The sequence below is a fragment of the Pteronotus mesoamericanus genome, unplaced genomic scaffold, assembly GCF_021234165.1.
Source record: "Pteronotus mesoamericanus isolate MK-2021 breed Mesoamerican mustached bat unplaced genomic scaffold, CSHL_Meso_final contig_53, whole genome shotgun sequence".
NCBI lineage: Eukaryota > Metazoa > Chordata > Mammalia > Chiroptera > Mormoopidae > Pteronotus > Pteronotus mesoamericanus.
Genome location: NW_026555195.1, coordinates 2453934 through 2478419, shown reverse-complemented (window position 1 = coordinate 2478419; position 24486 = coordinate 2453934). Strand labels below are relative to the sequence as shown.

Here is a 24486-nt window from a genome sequence, read left to right as displayed (position 1 = left end):
GCCCAAATAACCCAAAATCTAGACAGCTTTGTGTCCAGAGAACTAATAAAAGCAGTAGCAGTCCTAATAATTGTTAACCCTGCAAAAACAATACCTACCAAGAAGGACTCTTGGTGGCTAACTGGGCTCAAATTGAAAAGACAGAGCCTAGCAGACGTTTCTACATGGGGGGCCTCTCCTGCAAACTGCACTTCAGAGAGAAGCCTGCGCTAAGCTGCTTGCCCCCTGCACTGAACTGCCTACCTGCCCTGTGTTCCTGCCACATGTGCGAGTCCTTATAAAGGAGTTCCTGGAATCCTCTTTCAACCACCAGGAGTGAGGATTTTCTTGTATGATTGGAACTGTGGAACTATACCCCCAGCAGCATCTTCACCAACCAATCATAGTGGTTCTGGTCTGCCAATTGAGTACAGTGTCTTTTGGATCAATCAGACTGCTGGGATTTGGAATCCTCCTATTTTTGAGGATGAACCAATGAGGGATTAACGGGCCAGGAACTTCTGTCTGTAGAGGTCATCGCCCCTCTGGCTCAGAGAGCGAACTTTCCCTTTCCACCAATGAATGAAGGTTGTGTTTTCCCGGCTGGAGCTGAAACACAAGATAAAGTGCCAAGGAAGTCTCTCTGGACCAGAGCCAAGAAGAACAGGCCGAGCAGGGCTGGGGCAGGGCAGGGCAGGCAGAGTAGAGCTGAGCAGAGCTGTGCAGCCCAGCCCGGCCCGGCGCAGCCCGGCGTGGAGCAGAGCTTAGCAGAGCTCTCTAGCCCGGGAGGAGCCTGTCATAGCTGTGCTGCTTCACAGCCATGCTGCTTTATAATTGAACTGTAACACGATTGAGCTCTTCCACAGCTGTGCTGTGTCACAGCTGAGCTGTTTACACTGTAAGGTAGAAAAAGGAAACCTGAATTGCGGGAGTTTAGTTTACTGACTTCAGAAGAGATGGTCTTCAAGATTTCTTCTGTGTACTACGTTATTTGAATCTCTGAAATTTCTCTAAGAGCTAATGGTTTCAAGTTCTTTGTGTTCTCTGACACAGATACTTCTCTGGCTGTTCATTTATTTTAGCAGTAAGTAGCCACTGGTCAGATTCTTTACTGTCGTAGACCTCTGCATGGGATATCCAGTTGGGCAAATATTCCTAATTTTAGAGGTGATAGCCTAACAAAGATGTCCACAGCAGCCTAGGAATTGCCCCCATGTTGATTCATAACTGGGGGCCATGCAGTTGGTCATTGTGTCGCCTGGTGTCATTTACAGGGTGTCTTGAGGAACAGTACTGCCCCCTTTACTGACGGCCCCTGGACGTTCTGGGTGATGTCTGGGTTTTATGTCTGTCTCATCTGTGAGTGTTTAAGGAGTCACACGAAGTTTACTCTTTGCCGTCATCCTTTTTTGCTCATACTGTCCTTAGCTGACCAGAGTCTTCGTTTCCTTCAGTTCTTCTTCCCTTCCTATCTCTCCATAAAAATAACTTCTTTCGTGTGCTCCTGATGCCAAGTAAATTAAGTTCTAATTAAAATAATTTTCATCTTAAGGTTTGAATGCTCAACAAGCTTGACACTCTCAAAGATAATTTGCTTTTTAAATTGTTAATCAAAATAAATCTCTAAATAGGTTATGAGTCATTATTACTAATGAGTGTGTGCATATTCCTGAGCTTTATTGGGGCAGAAAAAAGGATTGAGAATCTGTTTTAAAGCCACAGTTAAAGCAATAGCCTTAGTTTTTTTTCTTTGGAAGACAATGCAGCAAGTGACCATACTTTCCTATTGTACTCATTTCCTGGAACATATCTCACCTATTTTCATTATTAAGCTCTTTTATGCGAGACTATGTAGTTATTGAAAGATTATAATGAATTCAATTCTTAATGCTTTTTTTTCTTAAAAGTTTAGTTTCCTAAAATATGTATTTTAAATATAGAATTCCCACATTCGTTTATTTCTGTCACTTGTCATTTGCTTTGAAATACATCTGAGGGCTTTGGAAATAGCAAACTGATGTACTATTCTAAGGCAGTATTTTTATTACTGGCTGGTTGGTTGATGGTGGCAGAAAAACCAGTGCACAATGAATTGTCTTTTCCATGTGTTCATATGAAAACTCCTTGCTTGTTTGTGGGTATAGCTGCTACTTGTAGAACCTTTTACTGTTGTAACTGTTCTTTGACTTCGAGATTCTGATGCACTGACCAAAGAATAATAGTGCTTTCTTGGGGGTGGAGGAGGACATTGTCTAGCTCTCTGGCAGATTTGTGACACTTGGTATTACCATGTTGGATTTCCAAACTCATGAAAGTTTATTCATGTTCATCCCTCTATGTTCATTATATCATATGAGTCCCTGTTTTCTCAGATATGCAGCCTGTTACAGGTAATTCTTTGACCCTCTTATGCCTACAGCCATTTACTCTCCGATGTTTAGGAGTTGGTGAACTAAATTTGGTGTCCTAAAATGGGATATTCTGGCATTTCAACTTTTTCGTGTAATGGATCATTTATTCTGGGATATGAGTTGTTCCTTCCTGCCCAAGTAGGATTGATAGATGATGTTTCTGTCCTGTACCTTAAGGATATTCCATAGTTCATGCAGCTTTTATGTTGTTGTTGTTGTTGTTTAAATAATAGGAACTAATTAGTGACAAACATACTGGGTAGAGCCTTAATATTAGTCATAGATTGTTCAGATGTGTGCAGGTGTTGCCATCGTCCTCAGCAGATTGTGTAGGAGGACATAGAAATGTCATGGGCGGCAGTAGAGGGTGCAAGAGCCCATAGGTTAGAAGTCAAACAACACTTGATTAATTTGAAGTTAATTTGATTAATATATTTTCTTAGAAGGCTGGAAGATAAGGCAGAAAACATCAGATTAAAGCATTTGGCATAGCTTTAAGAATTAATACCTGTAAGTGAAATAAAACAGAGGAACCTGCAGAACACCACCAGTGGAATATAGTCAGCAAGATCCAGAATGTTAGAGGTTATACAGGACCTGGTTTCTTAAAAAAAATACATCACAGAAGAAGTAAGGGGAGCCTTTAAGTCAGAATAGGGGGGAACCCAAAAATCCAGAATTATTTTGTGGAGGGTGGGCCCCTTTTAGTACAGGCTTCACCTGATAGGTGAGTGTCCTAAGAACCCATTTGTATCAGTGTACCAGCTGGTGTCATTGTGAGAGGCTGTGTTCGGCTTCAGTGAATTTCTTTTGAAGACTCAGCATGTTTGCCCATTTCGTGATTGGTGATTTAGGAGCAACCTGCCCACGCCACGCTGAGTGGTCAACAGTTGTTGATCCAAAACGGCATGACCCCCATGCCTCCTCCCCCCGCCCCCCGCCATTCACCTGATCTCACCCAGAGCAACATTTTTGTTTCCCTGGATGAAAAAGTCCTCAAAGGGAAATTTTTTGCCAGTGTGGAAGAGGTGAAATAAAAAATGGCAGAAACACTAAAAGGTATCAATTGATGAGGTCAGAAACTGTTTTGGGCAGTGGAAAAAATGGCTTGTTAGGTGAGCTGGATCAAATGGAGAGGACTTTGAAGGTGACCAAAGCATGTAAGAATAAATACTCAGTTTTTTATAAATAAATTCCTGGGTTTTTTTGGGTTCCCCCTTGTATAGTTAAATATCATGTAAGACTTTCTGATTTAAACAAACCAACTGTTAAAAAAAAATTCCTGGCAATTGGAAAAGTTTGTACAGTGACTGGATAATTGTGGTATTAGAGAATTATTGGTTAATATCTTCAAGTGAGATAATGATATTTTAGTAATTAAAAAAAGAGTTCTTAGGAGACTTCTGATTCCTCATCTAAAGGAGTTTAACATATTTTAGTAGATCCAAAACCTAGATTCACGAAACACCTTTCTTTGGTTATACCTTCCATTTCCTCAGAATCTTTTATGAAGTATTGTGTTACATAGATACTTTGTATGTACTGTTGCATATGATCATGTTGATTGCAATATGAACAGGCATGGTGGTTATGTTCAGATAAGGAATTTTAACTGTAGAGATCTTGTTTTTTTGCGGTTTCATGATTTCAGAACTTTTTATTTGCCTACTGCACCCCACGGGGGTACCCCCTTCCGTTGCCTTAAATGTGTCAGAACTTTGGTCCACCTCAGACACCACTCGGTTGTCCACAGTCCAGCGGGTGGTAGCTTTTTGGCTGGATTGCATGGAGTTGCTGTTGTCCAGGGAGTCACCAAGATCAAAGTCCTCCTGTCTCCCAGCGGGCGGTGGTAGGTGGCGATCTCAGCCTCCACGTTGACCTTAACGTTTAGCAGGGCCTCAAAATCCTGGGCCTGGCCCTGCCCCTCTGCCCAGGCCTGGGGAACCCCTGGCTCCAAGAGCAGCAGGATCTCGTTGAGCTGTTCCATGGTCGTGGCACCGTCCGCCGCTGCCTCCCTGAAGCAGTTCTGCAGTGCGGCCTTCAGATTTCTCATGGACCCAGGTGGGTCTCCAAGGACCGAACCATGTGTCTCGGCTCTGTGAGTGTCACCTCGACACTCCTCCCTAAGTGGCCTGCAAGGCGACGGCTGTGGTGCTCTCCTCGGCCTGCTGGACCCAGGACTTGTCTGCTCCTCTCAGTTCTTCAGGCCAGCTCACCACCCTGGGCCTGGTGTCTGCCAGGGTCTGGCTGAGTCCTGAGATTTGGGGGGCACCCTACTCCGTGGTCAATCCAGGGTTGGCAGTCTGGGTCGGTAGACCGTTGACTTCCTCCTTGTGGTTCTTCTTCATGAAGAAGCAGCTCCTCCTCGAGGGCCTCGGTCTCTGTCCCCAGCTGCAGCCGAGTAATATCGGTGCCCTCAGTGACCTTTTGGAGCCCATTGGTGTCACTCCCCAGAGACTGGCACATGACCAGCTCTATCTCATACTTGGTTCTGAAGTCATCAGCAGCAAGACAAGCACTGACCACAGAACTTGCAAAGATCTGAGCCCTCAGGCCCTCGATAATGTTGAATTAATGTCCCCAGCCTCTGACCTGGGGTCCTTCTGGATTTTGCTTTCCAGTCTGTGATTTTCAGCCTCCTGGCTCCTCGCCCTTTCCAGGTAGGAGGCCAGGTAGCGATGCAGGCATTGCATAGTCTCCCTCTCTTTCTGGGTGCCCCATGTGCCCTCAGACGCGTCGCCATTCCCATGGCCAGGTCCTTGAGTCCCCACCTGCACCAGATGCTGGTGGATTACGCCCCGGAAATCCGGGAACCTGAGTGCCCGGTGCCTGCATAGACGCTGGCCCTGCTGTTGGCTGGCTGGGCTGCTGGCCAGGCAACTGCGTGGAGCCCAGGGTCTGGTGGCTGGTGGAGAAGCTGGAGCAGGTGATGAAGCTCATATTCAGGGACGATGGTGAGAAGCCCAGACACAGGTTCAGGCTGCTGACTGAACTTCAGAGATCTTAGGTTACTTAAGGTAGTAGGTGGAACAGAAGGAATTGGAGTCATTTGAGCTTCATTAAATTAAAAAAAAATCTAACAGTATTTCCAAAATGAAAACCATGGATACTCAAAAGTACTACTGTTGTTTTCAATTGCTTTGTCTATTTAACTGGAATACTTATTTATAATAGTGAAATAGTAGCTAATACATTGCATACCACTTAGTCATGAGTTAGTTTCTAAACCTGCTTATTTTACCACAAGAGACTAGTAATGTAACTTGAAGATTCTGAATTGAAACTTTAAAAATAGCATTATTATTTTGCCAGTTCTGTTGGAGACATCACAAGATGTGCTTTGTGTTTGTTATATCTTCGGAAAATGTCAGATGTAAAGCACCATAGATAATAACATTAATATCTGGCTCTAGCAAAATAAATCAGAAATAGGCAGATATTCAATTCTTAAATAATGTATCATTCAAATTTAAATATAAGTCTGTACGTCTTTAAAGAGCTATCAATATTAACTTTGTTTTCTCTATTTTATTTTTCAAAAGTTTCATATTATTATTTTTACCATTGATAATATTGACTAGAACAAATTTCTACAATGAAGATAATGGGAAAAATGCCTGTCTCCTGAAATAAATTTAAGTGAACTGGTAGTAACTTAATTCTCCCTTTCGGAAAATAAAACTGAAGAATTACTGATACCAGAAGGTGCTGCCACCTTCTTCTCCCACTTCCTCTGCCCCTCCTCCTCATACCAGGAGAAGCATACTTATTTTAAAATTATTATTATTATTTTATTTATTTTTATATTGTTGCTATCCAGAATGTCTTGAGAACAAAGGAATGAATACCAGTCAACTTCCCTAGTTTAAATTTAATTGTCTTAAAATACGTTTTTTGTAAGTTAAACATTTACAATATGCCTTGATTTAGCAAAGAGCAAAATCATATAGAAAGCCAGAAAATTTATCAATACATCTAGACAGATGTTTGCTTGTAGTTTTTGTTAACCGAAACCTTTTTTTCCACACATTGCACAGAGACCCTTTATGTAGGCACAGCCCTGGCAAGTAATAAGAACCTGATTGGTTCACAGAACTTCTACAAATTCTGCAAGTGGAAACCTTATTCTCTCCAAATGGATCGAATCTGGCTTGCCTTTTTTTTTTTTTTTTTTTTTGGCCAAAGCTTTATTTTCATTCAGCTTCCTTCCCCAACTTCCTGTGGTATTCCTTGCACTGCTTTTCCACGTACCTGCAGTGATAACAGTACCTAGTTTCTTTCCCATTTTTTGCATATCATACTTGCGTGATGGTCCTGTAGCTGCGGAAGCAGCAGCAGCCTGAACACTTCCATCAGAAATGTACTTACTTAAGTCAGAACAATATACCTTAGATCAATGTTTAGCTTCTATTGCTTGAGGATGGGATGGGTGTGATTTGAGAAAAATGCTTGTAATTGTATAAGCAGTTGAGGGTTCTCTGAAACCGTAGGTAACCAGTGATTGTTGACTCGCACTCTTACTCTTGACACCCCCTGTGGAGGTGGCTGGGGAGCAGGCAAGCAGGCAGAGTAAGATGAATAGCAAGCTGCAAAATTACTTCCTTCTCAAATAAACACGTAGTAGAGTTGAGCTATCCAGATAGTAGGTAAAGCAGTGTATTAAAATATTTGATTTACTGGCATTTTTCAAGTAGTTGAGGGGAAATAATGCTAGTAAGTTTATGCAGTACCTTGAATAAATACTCAGGCTTGGTACGACCCATTTCCCTTCCCCCTTCTTTATTCACAGTTTACGTTCCCTAGTGATTTCCCTTGAGTCCCTCCCAGACTGCTTCCCAGGTCTTCACTGAGATGATCATTTGGTTTCTCCCCCGATTGTTATTCATTAAACTTATATTTAGCATTTTTTGTAGTACTGTTAACATTAGGAGGAGGTCCAGGTACAGTGGTGTATGCCAAGACTGTAATTTTCTGACCCTAAATTTATAAATGTGGTAGCTTTCTTGCTCTACAGCTCACAAACTATGACATATTCAATCAAAATTCTAACTCAGGAAATATTTCCTTTAATTGAACATTATATTAAAGGATACTCAACCTTCATTGTCTTTACAGGATCTTTTATCAAATCAGTTGTGGCATAATGAATTCTTAATTTATTTATTTTTTTTCTTTTTTCTTTTTACTTTTTAATTGTTGTTCAAGCACAGGCAGTTGTCTCCATTTTTCCCGTCACCACTTTCCCCTGCCTCCCACCCTCAATCCTTCGCCCCTTTGGCTTTGTCCATGGGTCCTTCACATGTGTTCCTTGATGACCCTTCCCCTTTTTTCCTGTTATCCCTCTCCCCCCTCCCCTCTGGTTACCGTCAGTTTGTTCTTTATTTCCATGTCTCTGGTTCTGTTTTGCTTGCTTGTTTGTTTTGTTGATTATGTTCCACTTACAGGTGAGATCATCTGGTACTTTTCTTTCACCCCCTGGCTTATTTCACTTAGCATGATGCCCTCTAGTTCCATCCATGCCATCGCAAAGGGCAGCAGCCCTTCCTTCCTTCCTTCCTTCCTTCCTTCCTTCCTTCCTTCCTTCCTTCCTTCCTTCCTTCCCTCCTTCCTTCCTTCCTTCCTCCCTTCCTTCCTTTCTCCCTCCCTCCCTCCCTCCCTCCCTCCCTTCCTTCTCTCTCCTTCCCTCTCTCCCTCTCTCTCTCTCTTTCTCTCTTTCTGCAGGGCAGTATTCCGTTGTGTAACTGTACCATAGTTTTTTGATCCACTTATTTACTGCTGGGCACTTAGGTTGCTTCCAACACTTGACTGAACCTATGCACCCCAATGTTCATAGCAGCACAATCTATAATTCTTAATTTTCAACACTATACTTTTACATTAATTGTGATCCACTTTCTTTCTTTAGATCTATAGATTTACTCAGAAATATTGTTTTAGTATTGAATGGTTATTTACAAAGATGATTTCACTCTGTTAAATGTTATAGATTACTTTTTGCCAATATTTTCATTTAACCACTATTTGTAGATGTATTTTTGTAGCATTTAATTCATTGCTTTTTAAGATTATAACTTGTTTCAGACTTTACATGTTAACAATTATATAGTTTTGATTTCTTATACATAGTTTTGATTTATTTTTTTCTGTAAATTGAAAGCAAAAATAAGTGCCCCCCCAGACCAGTGAGGATTTCCTGAAATCTCTGAAATCTAATGTGTCTGATAATGCAAGTTGTTTCTGTTTTGTTGTTTATTGAGTCAGCCAACAGAATACTGAAGTTAATACAGCTTGCTCATTGTATGTGCCCATGGCTGGGTAGTTGCATGGGTTGTTCTCTGTAGCCTCTGACTACTTGACTACTTTCATTTCATTTGGTAGAATATGTTAATGTTGATACCATGTTCTTTCTTTTCGCCTTGGGTTAGAGTACTTTGAGCCTCCTGAGTGTTGGAACATAGTACTACCCGGTTGGATTTTGTGAATTTTTGTAAAGGGAAACAGTGAAAGAAAGTGATGTGGCTTACGAATTTGATAGTTAAGTAGATGCATTCTCTGCACTTGTGTAGTATGGAGATTAGATTTCTTTATTGACGAAATGCAAATACCATGGATTTTGGTTTTTCATTGGGTGCCGTGGGAAATACCTGGAGAAGGGATTCAATTCGTGTTAACTCCTGATGATCAGGCTGTAAGCCGGGCAGGAAGAGCTATCATGGGGTCTTCAGGAATAGGCCCCTCTTTGAACTTCATAGCTTCAGTGATTGGATTGACTCTGCTTTCTTTCCTGCTTCCTGCTATTCAGTACTTTTTGTTTGTGCTAGATTTTCATTAGCTGTAAAGAAGGGAAAAGAAAATGGAGCACATGTTGGTTTTAAAGTTAAAAACAAACTTGACCACTCCTCGAGTCGAGTCAAAACTGTGACAACAAGCCTTGGGCGGTCTGCCTTGGTGCAGGGCAGATTGGTGGGAGACATTCGGCTGCCGTCAGTGTTCTGTGGGAAAGTAGTGCTTACAGTCCACTTTTTCGTGTTTAAAAGGGCTTGAGAAAGTGCGGTAAACCAATCACCGTAATGGAAGAGCAAAAGAAATGATTTAAAAGAAAAAGTAAATAGGGTTAATAGAAACATATTAAAGGAGTTGAAATTGTTTGAAAAAAAGAACACCAAGATACTTAAAATAATATTTAAAGATCTGATTCTTTACTGAGGGATAAAAAGGTTACATTTAAAATAAGTTACTTATTTTTGCGAGGGTTCTATGTGCACGATACAGTAAAAAACAGTCTCCATCTCATTCTTCTTCTCCAGCTGTATTTTTTCCTTTGGAGACAACTGTCACTTGTGCTGTCCCTCCATCGATATTCTGCACATACATAGTCATAGGTGTTTCAAAAATATGAACTGCAGGATTTCATATGCATACTATTCTATACTTTCACCTCTTTCTTCTTTGTCTTCAAGTGTCCCTTAGGGTTTGTTTCATATCATGACATTGTGTCGTGTTTGCCTTGTGTTTCTCACTTACTCAGCTGTATAGCATTGCCATTCTATGGATATCCCATATTTAATTATCTGGCTTTTGTTAATGGGCAAGTTAGGTTGTTTTTGCGATTCTATTTAGCGATTATGAAGTTTACTACAATGAACACTTCTATTCATCTCTTATTTCCACGTGGTGAAAATAAGATAATTTCCTGGATGGGGAGTTGCTGGGCCAAAAATTTGTGCATTTTGAATTTTGGTAGGTTTTGCCAATTGCCTTGCACAGAGGTCATACCATTTTATATTTCCATCAACGGTCTGTATTTATTTTCCCACATCTCGTTTCAAACAGTTTGTTAAAAACATTTAAAAATCTTTGCCTGATTAAAAAAGGCATCTTATTGTGGTTTTCTTGCATTTATGCGTGAAATTAAATACTAGTTATGTTTTAAGGTTATTTTGTATTTTTCTATTATTATTATGTTTATATTTGTTGCTTGTTTTGGGTTGTTGAGTCTTTCATATATATAGGAACCCTTTATATGTTAAGGAAATGAACACTGGGTGATATGTTCCAAATATTTTTTTCTTAATTATTTATTTTTGCCTTGACTTCCCCATATATATATTAAATATAATTTTAAAATTCATAAAAATGTAAAATGTATCAGATTTTTATTTTCAGGGCTTCTTAAAATTATGCTTAGAAAGGACTTTCCCACTGTGAGATGATAAAAGCTTTTCTGTGATTTTCTTTTATGGTTTTATTTTTACATTTAAATTTTTGATTCATTGGGAATTTATTTTGATGGATGGAGTGAAGGAGGTATTAAATTCCATCTCTTCAGAATCTGGAATATGGTAGGGGATTTATAGCATAGAGAGATTTCAAAAATCCTTTAATTTTTAAAATTGATTATTCAGGCCAAAATTTGCTATGGATTTGTCTTGAGTGGAAATTAATAGACTGGTTTGTAAGATATCTCTGTGTAAATTGTTCAGGAATTTTTTTCCAAATTTGCTGCTATAAAGAACAGTTTGTAAATCTATACCCAGGCTTGACAGTGAATTTCAGTTTTTAATAGAAATACATTTAATGACCACAGTCAGTAGATGAAAATGATTCAGAGTTTTGAAGCAGCAATATTGAAACAGTAACACATTATGTAAGTTATAATTTTGTAGGAGGGAAAAAATTGTATAAATAAAATGGACTAAAGTTTCATTTTCCTTATTTTCAAATATGAAAATTCATGGGCATCCCAGTGGATACCTTTAATTTTTTTTAATCTGTCAGATTTAATAGAAAATCAGGGCACAGGAGTTTGCTGCTGCTCAGTTAAAAGGCCTGAACACCTATGACTATATGACATGTCAGTGGGTGGCACCAACAGGGCTGTTTTTTAAGTGCCGGTGTCCTAGACGCTGTATACGTTTCACTCAATTCCCAGAAAGCCATTTTATTGCTGCTATCAGCATCTGTCATTTAAATGACTTGTAAATATGTTGCATGCTTTTTCTTTGATATAATTTTCAGCGTATTTTAGCTTTGGACGCTTGTTTCTTCAAGGCGATGGACAGGCTTGGCTCTCAATGTCCTGCTTTGGATACCCAAGCAAACGTGTGTGTAACAGTTATGGCTGAGGGGAAGGAAGGGCGGTTGTGTAATATTAAGAAGGCATGAAGTTGGGCAGGTCCTCAGACTTATCTTCTCTGTACATTGTGATCCTCCTTAACTGCGAGATCTACAAGTGTGCTCCCATCGCGGCTGGCCCGGGAGAACTTGACACACACTATTCTCTTTTCTGGTTTTCTGTTCCTTTTTCCTAAGTCTGAAATAGCAGAAGGATATAAATAAGAAAAGCCTGCATTTTGAAAACATGTATTTTCAACTTAATTGGATACTTTGAGAATAGCTAAAAATAGTTATTAAATAAGTAATTACTGGAAAAACGCCTTCCTCTGGGTCCTGCATTTGGTGATGTAGGTCACAGAGCCGGAGGCCGTGGGAGGGTCTGGGTGTCGCAGGTGCCGCAGGCCGACGCGGTGAGTGTGCCGCCCGTGGTTTCCTGTCTGCGCCCAGCTGTGATGACACCAGCAGGCAGCCGACCGGCCGGGCGTGCTCGCAGATCGCCGGGGCGCCGGCCGCGCACCTGAGTGCACACAAACACAGCCGGACAGCCCGAACATCGGTGTTCTTTACTCCATGCCTGGAGGTTCGCATTTTGGAATAGAAGATGGAGACCGAAAGTGAGAGCAGCACCTTAGGAGATGACAGTGTCTTTTGGTGGGAGTCTGAAGTTACCCGCCAGGTGACTGGCAGTAAAGGGGGAGAAAGGGAAGAAGACTTCAGGTAATTCTGGAATTCTCAGTTCTCTCTCTCTCTCTCTCTCTCTCTCTCTCTCTCTCTCTCTCTCTCTCTCTCTCTCTCTCTCTCTCGCTCGGTTTCTGTTCACTCCCACTACCCCCTTCCCATCCTCTGTGTTTTAATCTCTTTCCAATAAGACTTGTATTTCCCCCTCTGGGGAAAGGTTTGGTGCGGGAGAGGGCAGGTTTCTAGTTGCACATAGCACTTTTCATCCCACAACTTGCCCTGCGCTTGTAAAATGCGTTCTGAATGACTTGTTGGAGCACCAGGAAGAGAAGGTGTTAGACAGGTTTTGTAGTGGCATTTCAGGAATTTCAAGTAGAGACTCATAGTGAACTACTACCCCTTCCTGTACCTGATTTGTACCTGATAGATTTAATCTGAATTTGAATATAATGGTTTTTCTTTCTCTCTCTCTTAGCATGTGTATGGGTATGTCTGTATGTGGCTGCTTTTGTTGTCTGGTTCATGTGCATGAAACATTTTGTTTACATACAAATGCATTATATCACGGCTTTGATCCTCACTGGTCTCTGACCTCATACCTCACCGCCCCCTGCCCCCTCCTGCTCTGCCGCTCTTCTTTGGTGTTGAATCTCTAGCTGTAGCTTCACAACTGCAAATTTGTAGCAAATGCCTCCTGAATAGGCAGCTCTCAAAGTTCAGTGGTGTCCCTGAAGAAGGTCTTACCCAGCTTGTGGAAACAATGCCATTTGTTTCTTAAATCTGTTGCAGTGTTACAGGGTTTTGGAGGCTTTTTTTTTTTTTGCTTTTCTTTTTCCATTAGGGTTAGCAACTTAACTTTTCCAGAGGCATTAACAAAATCTCTTGAAGTTCATAGTACATATTATCACTGCCACCCACATGGGTAATTAAACATCTTTTATAACTTTACCTGTGAGTACTTGGGTAGGTGAACATACCATTATTTTCATCAGATCTTATCTTTATGTTTAATGTGCAAAAAAAGTGTCTCACTTTCTCAAGCTAAAGGGTTTCTTTAGCCACAGATTTTACTTTTAAAGTCTAGGTTAAATGACAAAAATTACTGAATATTAGGAACTCTTGATAACCCATGTTAAATCTTCTAATCAGTGGTTACAATGAATGAGAAGTGTGTTTTAAATTTTAAAGACTGATTTATTGTTTAAAGAAACTATTTTCTTAGCAGTGAAATTCTTGTGCCAAGTTTCTCATTCTCTCCATAAGGTTATTTAGCCTTTTTTTTTTTTTTTTTTTTTTTTTTTAAATAAGCTGCTTTTCTCCCAAGGTGTGCTGAGGTTACTCAGATTCCTTAGTTTTCAATTTGGTCAGTCTCATGAACAGTTAGTAGGAATAATTTGTTTGTATCTGTTTGACCCAGTATTAAAATTGTAGAAGTTATTTGGGGGTATTTGTCAAAGGAAGAAACAACCTAGACTTTGTTGTGGTAATAGATTTGGTACAGTGATCCTTGATTTACTTGTTAGGCAACAAGAGCCTTCCTTCCCAGAATTTTCTCCTGGCAGTAAAATTTAAAAGCAAATCTGTGTAAGATTGAGCTTTTCTGTTCCTCAGGCCTGTGTGACAGCATCTTCCTCCTGAGAAACTGAAGTATTCAATGCATTGTTTTAGGAAACCATTGTTCCCTAGGGTACTTGTCCTGTTTATAGTGGTATTTCATATCTGACTATCATGGCTCTCCCAAACCAATTATATCGTTGAGATTTGGTCTTATTTTACTTATAAAAGCAACAAAGAGATCAGGAGATCAGCACACATTTCATGTCGTGTAGCTCACCTATTCAGCAGTGACACCTGAGGAAATGGGGCACCGGGTGCCTCCACAACAGCCACGCACTGTTCTAGCTGAAATGCCTGGCAGGAAAAAATGTGTGTGTGGGCATCGAAGGGGAAGGGTTGCAGAGGAAGAGTTGTAGCTGTAACCTTGGAAGAACCAAAAAGTATTTTCAGTGTTGTATATGAGAATTGTTTTTGTAAAATCAACTTAATAATTTGAAAAATATACAGGAAAGTCTATGCTGATACACATTAAACCTAACTATCATTATTGATTACATTCTAGTTAATTTCCACGCATACACACACACACACACAAACAATGGGAGCAGACGATTATGCATTATTCCTTTTCTCTGATAGCTTCTAACCTAGATTTTAAATTCCCTCTTAAAGAATAGCATTGTGTCACTTGAGGCACCACGGCTAAGAGATCAAGTCATACTGCACCTGGAATATAGGTTCTGCTTCCGCCTCACACAGATGGGCATTAATGTTTGTCCACTAGCTTTTGGAATAGCATTTATTTTTGGACTTGGTTGGAGGAAAGGATACTTTTCCTTATAGTTTAGCACTGTGGTAAGTTGCCCAATCTCCTCCATGGCAGTAGTTCAAACTTGTCTACCATCGAGTCACAAATCTCTCATTTTATGATTTCTAATTTGTAGAGTGGAGTTAATAGCTACCTTATCATGGTGGTAAAATACTTCTTGGACTGACTCTTTAGTGCTCCCTAGAGTCCTTAGAGTAGAATAGTCCTTAAGGGTTATTAGAAGTACCCATCTGTAGATCAGAAGGGGGAATGTGAGGCAGAGGAGGAAAAACAAATGTTTTAATTTTTTTAAGATGGAAAAATGTTACTCAGGAGTTGTTACGTGCAGAGTACTAAATCAAGTATGTTCTCTTCAGTATTTAAGTTATCTGCCTATTCCTCTTATAGAGTGTCTTATTTTCTTATTTTCCAGATGAAGAAATTATGGCTCATAAAGCCAATTGACCATGTTGTCAGAATTTAGTAGAACAAAAAATTGAACTCAGGTATAATTAATGTTGAAAGTGAAAGACTAATTTTATACGTTTTTTGGCATTGCTGCTGCTAAATTTATTCCCTGGTAAGTAAGAACTCTTAGAAACTGTAGCTGATAATCTTAGTCCCAAAATTCCTTCTTGTAGGAGTTTTTGAGTATCTGTGATGTATAGATTATTCAGCCAATGTAAAAGTGAATTAATGCATGCAATAATGTGACCTTTTAAAGACAGGACCTTTAGGACACCTCGGCATTATTACTAACTCACAATCACAAAAGGTTCTGGTTCTTTGGCATCGGAGGGTAGGAATGCTTATCATATAATCTTTTTTAGTCTCTAATATTACGTTATTGATAGATAACAGTAGCCTGGCAAATATGACATACGGTTTGAAACAGTTACAGAGACGATACTCATATAGTGCATAATTGAACCACAGTGTTAGAACTTGTTTATCTTTAAAACCAGAGTCTGCAGATGCCCACATCACTCAATCAGATCATTCCATGTATCTCCATTGTAAGGCAATTTATTTTAAGTGAGATATGACAGTTTTGTCCTTATTTAAACTAGATGGTTTGGTGGACATAATTTAATTTCCTTGGATTGTCTCTTGGTTTATAGCATCCCAGGACTAATGTAGTTCAGGCACTTGATTGGTTGGTCAGTGGCTTTCATTCTCTGCCTTATTGAAAATGATGCTCTGACTTAGAAGATGTTGCAGCAGTCCAAGTAGGTAACAAGAGTCTGGGATGTGGTATTACATTGCTTCTCATTCTTGTTTTCAGTCACAATAGGACCATTTACTTTAATGGACTAAATTATTCTAGAAGCCCATACACTATCTCATAATTTCCTGCTTTTAATACCATGGCTGTTCCTTTGTCTTTGGTAGAAATTCTTGATTTGGGGATTCTCAGTTTTTATGAGCCTGGAAGGAGAGAGAGGTAGCATTAACAATTAACCATTAACATATATGCCAGTCATACCCAGACCTACATTATACTCTGTGACTTCTCATAGGCATCTCATCCTTAATAATCTATTATGTACAATACCAAAAAAAGATGTGTATTTTTTTAATCCTCACCTGAAGAAATGTTCATTAATTTTTAAAGGAAAAAGAAGGGGGGAGGCGAGAAAGGGAGGGGGAGAAACTATTGATATGAGAGGGAATCATCAGTTGGTTGCCTCCATGTGTGCCCTGACCAGGGATCGAACTCTCAACCTAGGTGTGTGTCCTGACCATGAATTGAACCCCAAACCTTTTGGTGTACAGGACAGTGCTCCAACTAACTGAGCCACCTGGACAGGGCAAAAAGATGTGTATTTTGCAAAAAAAAAAAAAAAAAAAAAAAGATTATATTTATATTACTTTGTAACCTTTTATTTGTGATCTGGAGGATAGTTTAGAGTTAGCCCCTATATATTCTTCTAATAATAAATAGAATTTTCACCGGACATACTCCTACTGGTGTCACAAAAATAACAAATTTAATTGTCATCAGCAGACTCTGTTGTGAACATCACTTAATCTCAGTGAATTTTATGCCATGTTGGAGTATGGCCATTAGCCCAACAACTATCTTTATCATCTCTGAAGTGAATCTGTCTTAATAATGAGGTATGTTAGTACAAGATTTCTTGGCATTTCAGTCACTGAACTCTTGCAATGGAATCCAAGGTGAGCCTTTCTTATATCTTTTTGTATAAGGTTTTTGAAATTCAAGAAGGGACTTCAACACAGAAACTATATAAAACTATATAGAAGTTCCTAGTTATTAAGTCACATACAGTTAAAAGTTTAAAAACCTTTTTTTCTTAACTTTTGTGTTCAACTTAAACGTTAAACTGATTTAAAACAGTCAATTGTATGTTCAAACTTAGGAAATAATAATTTCTGAAACATTTAAATTTCTGTTTATAGGGGGGAAAATGGGGACAACTGTAATTGAACAATAAAAAAGTTAAAAGAAAAGAAGTATAAAGAAAACTATCATGTAACCTAGCAAGATTACAGTCCGAACAAGCAAAATCTTTCTAGATATTTAAATTTAGAACTTCTGCTGTACTTTTATTGTTCATTAATGATCAGCTTCCCTGTCTATGTTCGCATACTTATATATGTGCTTTTTCCATTATTTGAAAAATCAAATAATATTCTCCATCCAGATGTGCTGTTTTTTCCTATCATGTCTCTTTCTTTTCTTTTCCTCTTCTTCTCCTCTTCAGATCTTCAGAATACTTTTATTTCCAGTTTCTCTCAGTTTCCTTCTCCCCGGATGAGACTTTGGTACTCTTTATTTATCACCATTCTCCCTCACCCCCAATCCTATTTTCTTGTCGACATGATTTAATATATTTGGCCATTTATTTAGATTTAACCAGTACAGGCAGACCTCAGAGATACTGTGGGTTCATTCCAGACCAGCTCAATGAAGTGACCGTTGCACTAAAGTGAGTCACATGACTTCTTTGGTTTCCTAGTGCATATAAAAGTTACGTTTACACTGTACCGTAGTCTGTTAGGTGCACAGTAGCATTATGTCTAAAAATATAATGTACACGTCTTAATTAAAAATACGTTATTGTTAAAAAATGCTAACTATCATCTGAGACTTAAGCTAGTCGTAATCTTTTTGCTTGTGGTGGGGAGGTCTGGTCTCCAGGTTGATAGCTGCTGGCTGATCAGGGTGGTGGCTGCTGTGGCAATTTCTAAGGTAACATGAAGTTTGCTGCATTGATTCATCTTCCTTTCATGAATGATTTCTCTGTGGCATGTGATGCTGTTTCATAGCATTTTACTCACAGTAGAAGTTCTTTCAAAATTGGAGTCAGACCTCTCAAACCCTGCTGCTGCTTTATCAACTAAGGTTATGTAATAGTCTAAAATCCTTTGTTGCTGTTTCAACAATTTTCACATCATCTCACCAAAAGTAGATTCAATCTCAAGAAATTATTTTTTTTGTTCATCCATAAGATGCTGCAAGTCCTCAGTTATTCAAGTTTTACCATGAAATTTTAGCAGTCCATTCACACCTTCAGGATCTATTTCTAATTTTATTTTTCTTGCTCATTCTACCACACCTATAATTACTTTATCCACTGAAGTCTTGAACCCCTCAAAGTCATCCATGAGGGTGAATATTTTGACCTTCTACCCATGAATCATGGACGTTCTTAATGGCATCTAGAATGGTGAGTCCTTTCCAGAAGGTTTTCAATTGATTTTTTCCCAGATCCGTCAGAGGAATCACTACCTATGGCAGCTATAGGCTTATGAAATATGTTTCTTAAATAATAAGACTTAAAGTCAGAGTTACTCCTTGATCCATGGGCTGCAGAAGGAATGTTGTGTTCCAGGCACAAAATTAATCTTGGATATTCTCTCCAGAGCTCTTGGGTGACTGGGTGCATTGCCAATTAACAGTAATATTTTTGAAAGGAATATATCCTGAGTGGTATGCCTCAATAGTGGGCTTAAAATGTTGAGTAAACCATGTTGGGAACAGATGTGCTATCATCCAAGCTTTGTTCCATTTAGCAGAGTAGATTCAACATATTACTTGAGGGCCCTAGTATTTTGGAATGTAAATGAGCACAGGCTTCAACTTAAAGTTGCAAGTTGCCTTAGCCCCTAACAAGAGAGTCAGCCTGTCCTTTGGACCTTTTCTTTCTAAAACCCAACAAGCAAGAAAAACAAAAACTCAGACACAGATAACTATATGGTGGTTACAGGAAGGACCGAGGGTGGGGGTTAATAAAAGGTAAAGGGAATCAACATTTGACTTTGGGTCGTGAGCACACAATGCAATACACAGAGGATGTATCCTAGAACTGTACGCTTGAAACTTATATAGTCTCATTAACCAATGTCACCCCTTTGAAATTTTAAAGCCAGGCATTGATGTCTCCTCTCCAGCTATGAAAATCCTGGATGGCGCTTTCTTCCAATATAAGCTGTTCTGTCTACATTGAAACTCTGTTGCTTGTTGTAACCATCTTCTTTAATTATCTTACCTAGATCTCCTGGATAGCTTGTTGCAGCTTCTGCATCAGCACATGCTGCTTCCCCTTTGCACTTCTTTTATGTTATGGACGTGGCTCTTTTCTTTAAACCTCATGAACCAAACTGTCCTAGCTTCAGACTTTTCTTCTGCAGTTCCTTTACCTCTCTCAGCCTTCAAGGAATTGAAGAGAGTTAGGGCCTTACTCTGGATTTGGCTTTGGCTGAGGGGAGCGTTGTGGCTGATTTGATTTTCTATCCAGACCACCAAAACTTTCTCCATGTCAGCAGTATGTCATGAATAGAAGGTACAGTGGGGTAGAATGGAAAGCCTAGGAATATACTCAAGTACAGAAATACTTAGATATGGTAAAGATGTCTTCTCAAAAACCAGTGGGACAATATGTATTATTCAGTAAATACTTTGTGGGAAACTGGATGTGCATTTGTAGAAAATAAAATTGGAGTTCTACAGTTCTACCCCATACCAAGGATAAAATCCAAATAATTAAAGATATAAGTATATCCAATGAAACCAGAAAATTTTTAAAAGGAAATGGGAAATTTTTAAAAATTATTTGGGATCAGGGTAGGCAGTTTGAATTATGATTTCAAATGCAAACCAATAGAAGAAATGGCTGTGAAATTCAGCTACATAAAAATAAGATATATGCATTATAAAAACAAAATAAACAAGGATAAATGATAATCTGGAAGAATACTTGGAATTCACATTACAGATAAAGGACTAATCTGTTTCATATACATATAAAGAACTAAGAATAGATAGGAAAAAGACCAACAACCCAGGAGAAAAATGGGCAAATGCAAGAAAATAATTTTTTTCATGGATGAGAGTTTGTCTTTCAGCTATACTTATACATGTGTAGAAGTGACGTGTTTACAATCTTATTGTAGCATTGTTTGTATAGCAAAAGATTGGAACTAATTCAAGTATTTATCAGAAGAGGACTGGTCAAATAAAGTATGGAATATCCACTCAGTGAAAACAACAAAGAAGCTCTTTATATACTAACATGGAAAGTTCTCCAGAATATATTAGAAAACTATACAACACTGTGTAGATGTACTTCTTATGTGAAAAGTAGGGTGGTAATGGAGGAATAAAACTTACTCTTTCATGTTTTTTACATATAGAGTAACATATTTATACATTACTTTCACATTTTGCTATGTGTGGATATATTCGTTAATATATATGAAAAACATACATATGAATATATCTATATATAGGCATACCTTGTTAATTGTACTTTGCTGATACTGTTTTTTACAAATTGAAGGTTAGATCATCCATCAGCAAAAGTATTATGACTCACTGAAGGCTCAGATGATGGTTAGCATTTTTTAGCAATAAAGTATTTTTTTAATAGATATGTACACTTTTTGGACATACACTTAGTAGACCACACTTAGTACACATAGTGGACTACAGTATAGTGTAAACAAACTTTTGTGTGTACTAGGAAATCAAAACTTTGTGTGAGTCAGTTTATTGCGACATTCACTTTATTGTGGTGGTCTGGAACTGAACTCACAGTATCTCTCAGGTATGTGTGTAATTTATAAAGGAAGTCTAGAAGAATATATAAAAATGGGGAGTTTAAAGATTTTATTTATTTTTTTACTTATTTGAGAGAGGAGAAGGGAGGGAAAATGAGAGGCAGAGAAACAATGATGTGTGAGAGAAACAGTGATTGGCTGCCTCTTGCACACCCCCCAGCCGACGCCCTGGCGAGCAACCCAGACATGTGTCCTGACTGGGAACTGAACTGGTGACCTTTTCGGTTTGTACGACAAGGCTCCACCCACTGAGCCACGCCAGTCAGGGCTTAAGATAGAAAGTTTAATTGGTAGGAATTGGGCAGATTGGAAACAGGAAAGGAAGGTTTTTCAAGATAAATCTTTTTGTACCTTTTGCTTTTTGGATGAGAAAATGATAATACCTATTAATAATTATAGTGCAGCATGTAATTATTACAGTGCAAGCATTTCCAGTTGGAGGTGACCCCAAAACTCAGTTCCAGTAGGTTCAGCAGACCTCTCATCTGTTTTCACCGCAGTGCAGCTGACCCCGTTGGTGTTAGCGTTCAGTTAGTTTTCTGGGAATCCTGGGACTGTTAGATTTATGTAAGCACTTAGTCTATAAACCAACCAGAATAGAGCTCTTATAATTTAAGGGGCCTTATAATCTAATTTATTGATGCCCTCTAAAAGTAGGAAAATATATTATTCCCTGCGATGACAGGTAATGATTTCTACCAATTACAGACTCACATAGACACCTTCCAGCTTCAGTTTTACAACTTTAGCAATGGGTGAAATAAACAGAGAACCCCAGACTTCACATATCTCAAGGAGCTGCTCTTCTCTCCAGAGGAACTGATGAGGCACCTTACTAACAAGCCAAATGCTCTCTTGTCTCTGACAGAATAGATGCCTGTCTGTCTCTGTCAACTACCACCACATGGTCAGGCCATAGAAAAAGCTCCATACCAATGACGAAATACCTAACTGGCCACGAGTGTTGCAGAACTAAAACCAAACTCAGTCAAGAACCAGAAATAATCAAAAAGAAAGATGAGACTAAAACGAGAAAGCTGAAGTTCTATTGTTTCTTCAGATTTACTCCAGGGATCAAGAAAATAGATGCGTGAGACAAAGCAGCCCCATAGGGACATGTTGCAGATATTTTGTCACTTTGACTTCTTGGTGGAAATTTAACACAATCAAGTATAATTTTTCCTAAGTTATGAACAAGAAGTTCATACAGAATATAAAACGAGTATGTGTCAGAGATTTAAACAGCTTTGAATGGGGGAAGCAGCGGGATAGTACGGCTGGTCCCCACAGCTTGAAGCATGTGCCCCCCGCCCCCGCCAGCTGATTCTTTTCATTAAAAATGCGTAGTTTCAAATCTAAAGATATTTTACAGAAAATTCTTGTAAATAGAGCATTAGATTCTTCAGGTTTCATGGTTGGTAATCTATGTTTCCTCCCTCACAATTCTTTTTTAAAAGAAATTTATTGTTCAGTTAGTCGCCTCATCTTCACACCATATCTGTTCCGTTAGATATATGAAACTATAATCACTTTAAGGGTAAAATCTGTCCATAATGTACAGAGAACAGAGTCAATTAAATAAATAGATATTGTGTTTATGGAGTTGATTCATTGTTCCATGACACAATGTATATAAACATAATTTTTATAGCTTTTAAAATAATATAACACTTGCCAGTAAACTTTTGTTTCACTTTTACTTAGGTATAACTTGCACATCATAAAGTCCACAGATTATAAATGTGTCTATAGCTTGAATAATTTATATAAATGTATATACCCATGTAATCACAATGCAGTCTCAGCATAAGTTATGTCCAGCGCCCCTTAAAACCCGTGCCCCTCCCAGTCAGCACATCTCTCAAAGGTGCATTATGCGGACTCTGTCACAGTAGATTAGCTTTGCTTGTCTTTGAACTTCATGCAAAGAAGATTATACAATAGGTACTCTGTTTTCAGCTTTATTGAGATATAATAGACATGAAAGTTTAAGGTGTACAATGTAAATATTGGGAACACTATGTACTCTCATGTCTGGATTCTTTTTTACAACATTTATGAGATTCAGCAAGTTGTAAGTTGACGAATCTTACAGTGATTCTTTTTCATTTCTGTGTAAGAATCTATTCCTTGCAAAGTTGTCCAAATTATTTATCCGATGTTTTTTGATGAACTTTCTTGACCACTAATTGTATGATGCTGGTATATAAACACTTGATTTTTGCATTTGACCTTATATCCTTCAGTCTTGATAACTTACTGATTCTAATTGTTTTTTGAACTCTTTTAGATGGTGTACACATTATGTCATCTTCATGAGGAGAATTTTATTTCTTCTTTCTAATTTTTATACTTTTTATTTTTTTTCCAAGCCTTTACGAAAAGCTGAATTAAGACCTCAAGTGCTGTGTTGAATACAGGACATGCTTCTCTTGTTCAGGACATTGTTGCCCTTGCTTGTCAGCAGGAAAGCATCAGTATTTCACCATTAAGTGTGATGTTATCTCTGTGTGTGTTTTTATAACTTTTATTAATATATATTTAAAAATTATGACTAGGTATTAAACTTTACTGAAGTGATATGCTTTTATTCCTGTATTTAATGATGTGGCACTTATAAGAACTGATTTTAGAATACTAAAATAATTTTTATTTTGGACTAAAACTCACTTGGTCACTCTGTATCTTTTTTGTATACCAATGAGTTTGATTTGCTATTATTTTATTTAGGAGTTCTGCAGCTGTGTTCATGATACTGACTTATAATTTCGTCTTCTAGTAATGTCTCTATCAGCTTTTGTTATGGAGATTGTCCTGGCCTCATGAAACAACTTGGAGGTCTTCCTTTTGTTTTTATATTCTGGAAAAATGTATTTAAGATTGTTATTATTTATTCCTTGAATGTTTGAAATTCACCAAACAATCCATTTGGGTTGCAGTTTTCTTCCAAATTCAATTTCTTGAATAGCTATAAGAATTTATGATTTTTGGTTTCTTGTTTCAGTTTTGATAATTGGTGTTCTGCAAGGAATTTTTCCATTTCAACTTAATTCACAACGGTGTTGGAAAAAACGTTGTTCTTAAGTGCTCAGAATCTTTTTAATGTCTGTAGGCTTTCTAGTTATATATGTATCTCCCTTTTCATTTTTATATGTATTTTCTTAATGGCTCTTCTCCTAGGGGTTGTGCTTTTCGCTTTGATTTTTCTCTATCGAATACCTGCTTTTATTGATTTCCAATATTTAACATTTTCTCTTCTTTTTACTTTTCTTGGGTTAACTTGATATTCTTTTTTTTGATAGCTGTTTCTTGATAGCTTTTTGTGATAGTAGCTTAGAACATTTATTTTTTAACTTGTCTTATTTCCAATAAGTTGCATTCAGGGCTATGGATTTTCCTTTGTTTTAGTTGTATCCACACATTAATCTGCTGTATATTATCATTTGGTTCAAAATATTTTATAATTTTCATGGTGATACTGTGTACTTGACTCAAAAGTTATTCAGAGATGTGTTTCTTAATTTCCAAATATTTGGGAGAATTTGTAGTTACCATTCAATAGTTAATTCTTAGTGTAATTCTATGGTGGTCACAGAACACTTCATTAATAATTTAAATTCTTTGTTAAGATTTACTTCATTGTCTATTTATGGTCTCTTGGTAAATGTTTTATGTATGTACTTGAAAAACTGTATATTCTGTAGTTTTTGGGTTTAATGTCCTGTATCAGTTTAGGGTGATATATTGGTTTCAAATGTTCTATATACTTTTGACTTTCTCTGTCTCATTATTTTGTCAGTTAAGGAGAAATGTTTGTTAAAATCTGCAACTCTAATTGTGGATTTATCT

At 38.1% G+C, this 24486-nt stretch overlaps 1 protein-coding gene and 2 pseudogenes across 1 annotated transcript in view; 1 reads left to right on the top strand and 2 right to left on the bottom strand.

Moving 5' to 3' along the window:
• Nucleotides 1-4513: 4513 nt before the first annotated feature.
• On the bottom strand, nucleotides 4514-5330 carry LOC129075395 (keratin, type I cytoskeletal 18-like; annotated as a pseudogene).
• A 1035-nt stretch (nucleotides 5331-6365) lies between these two features.
• LOC129075394 (cysteine-rich PDZ-binding protein-like) lies at nucleotides 6366-6675 on the bottom strand (annotated as a pseudogene).
• Nucleotides 6676-12108: 5433 nt separating this feature from the next.
• ARHGAP32 (Rho GTPase activating protein 32) overlaps nucleotides 12109-24486 on the top strand; it is a 183221-nt gene continuing 170843 nt past the window's right edge. Inside the window, exon 1 of the mRNA XM_054579450.1 lies at nucleotides 12109-12224. Coding sequence (XP_054435425.1) covers nucleotides 12109-12224 — 116 coding nt within the window. The remainder of the gene's footprint in view (nucleotides 12225-24486) is intronic.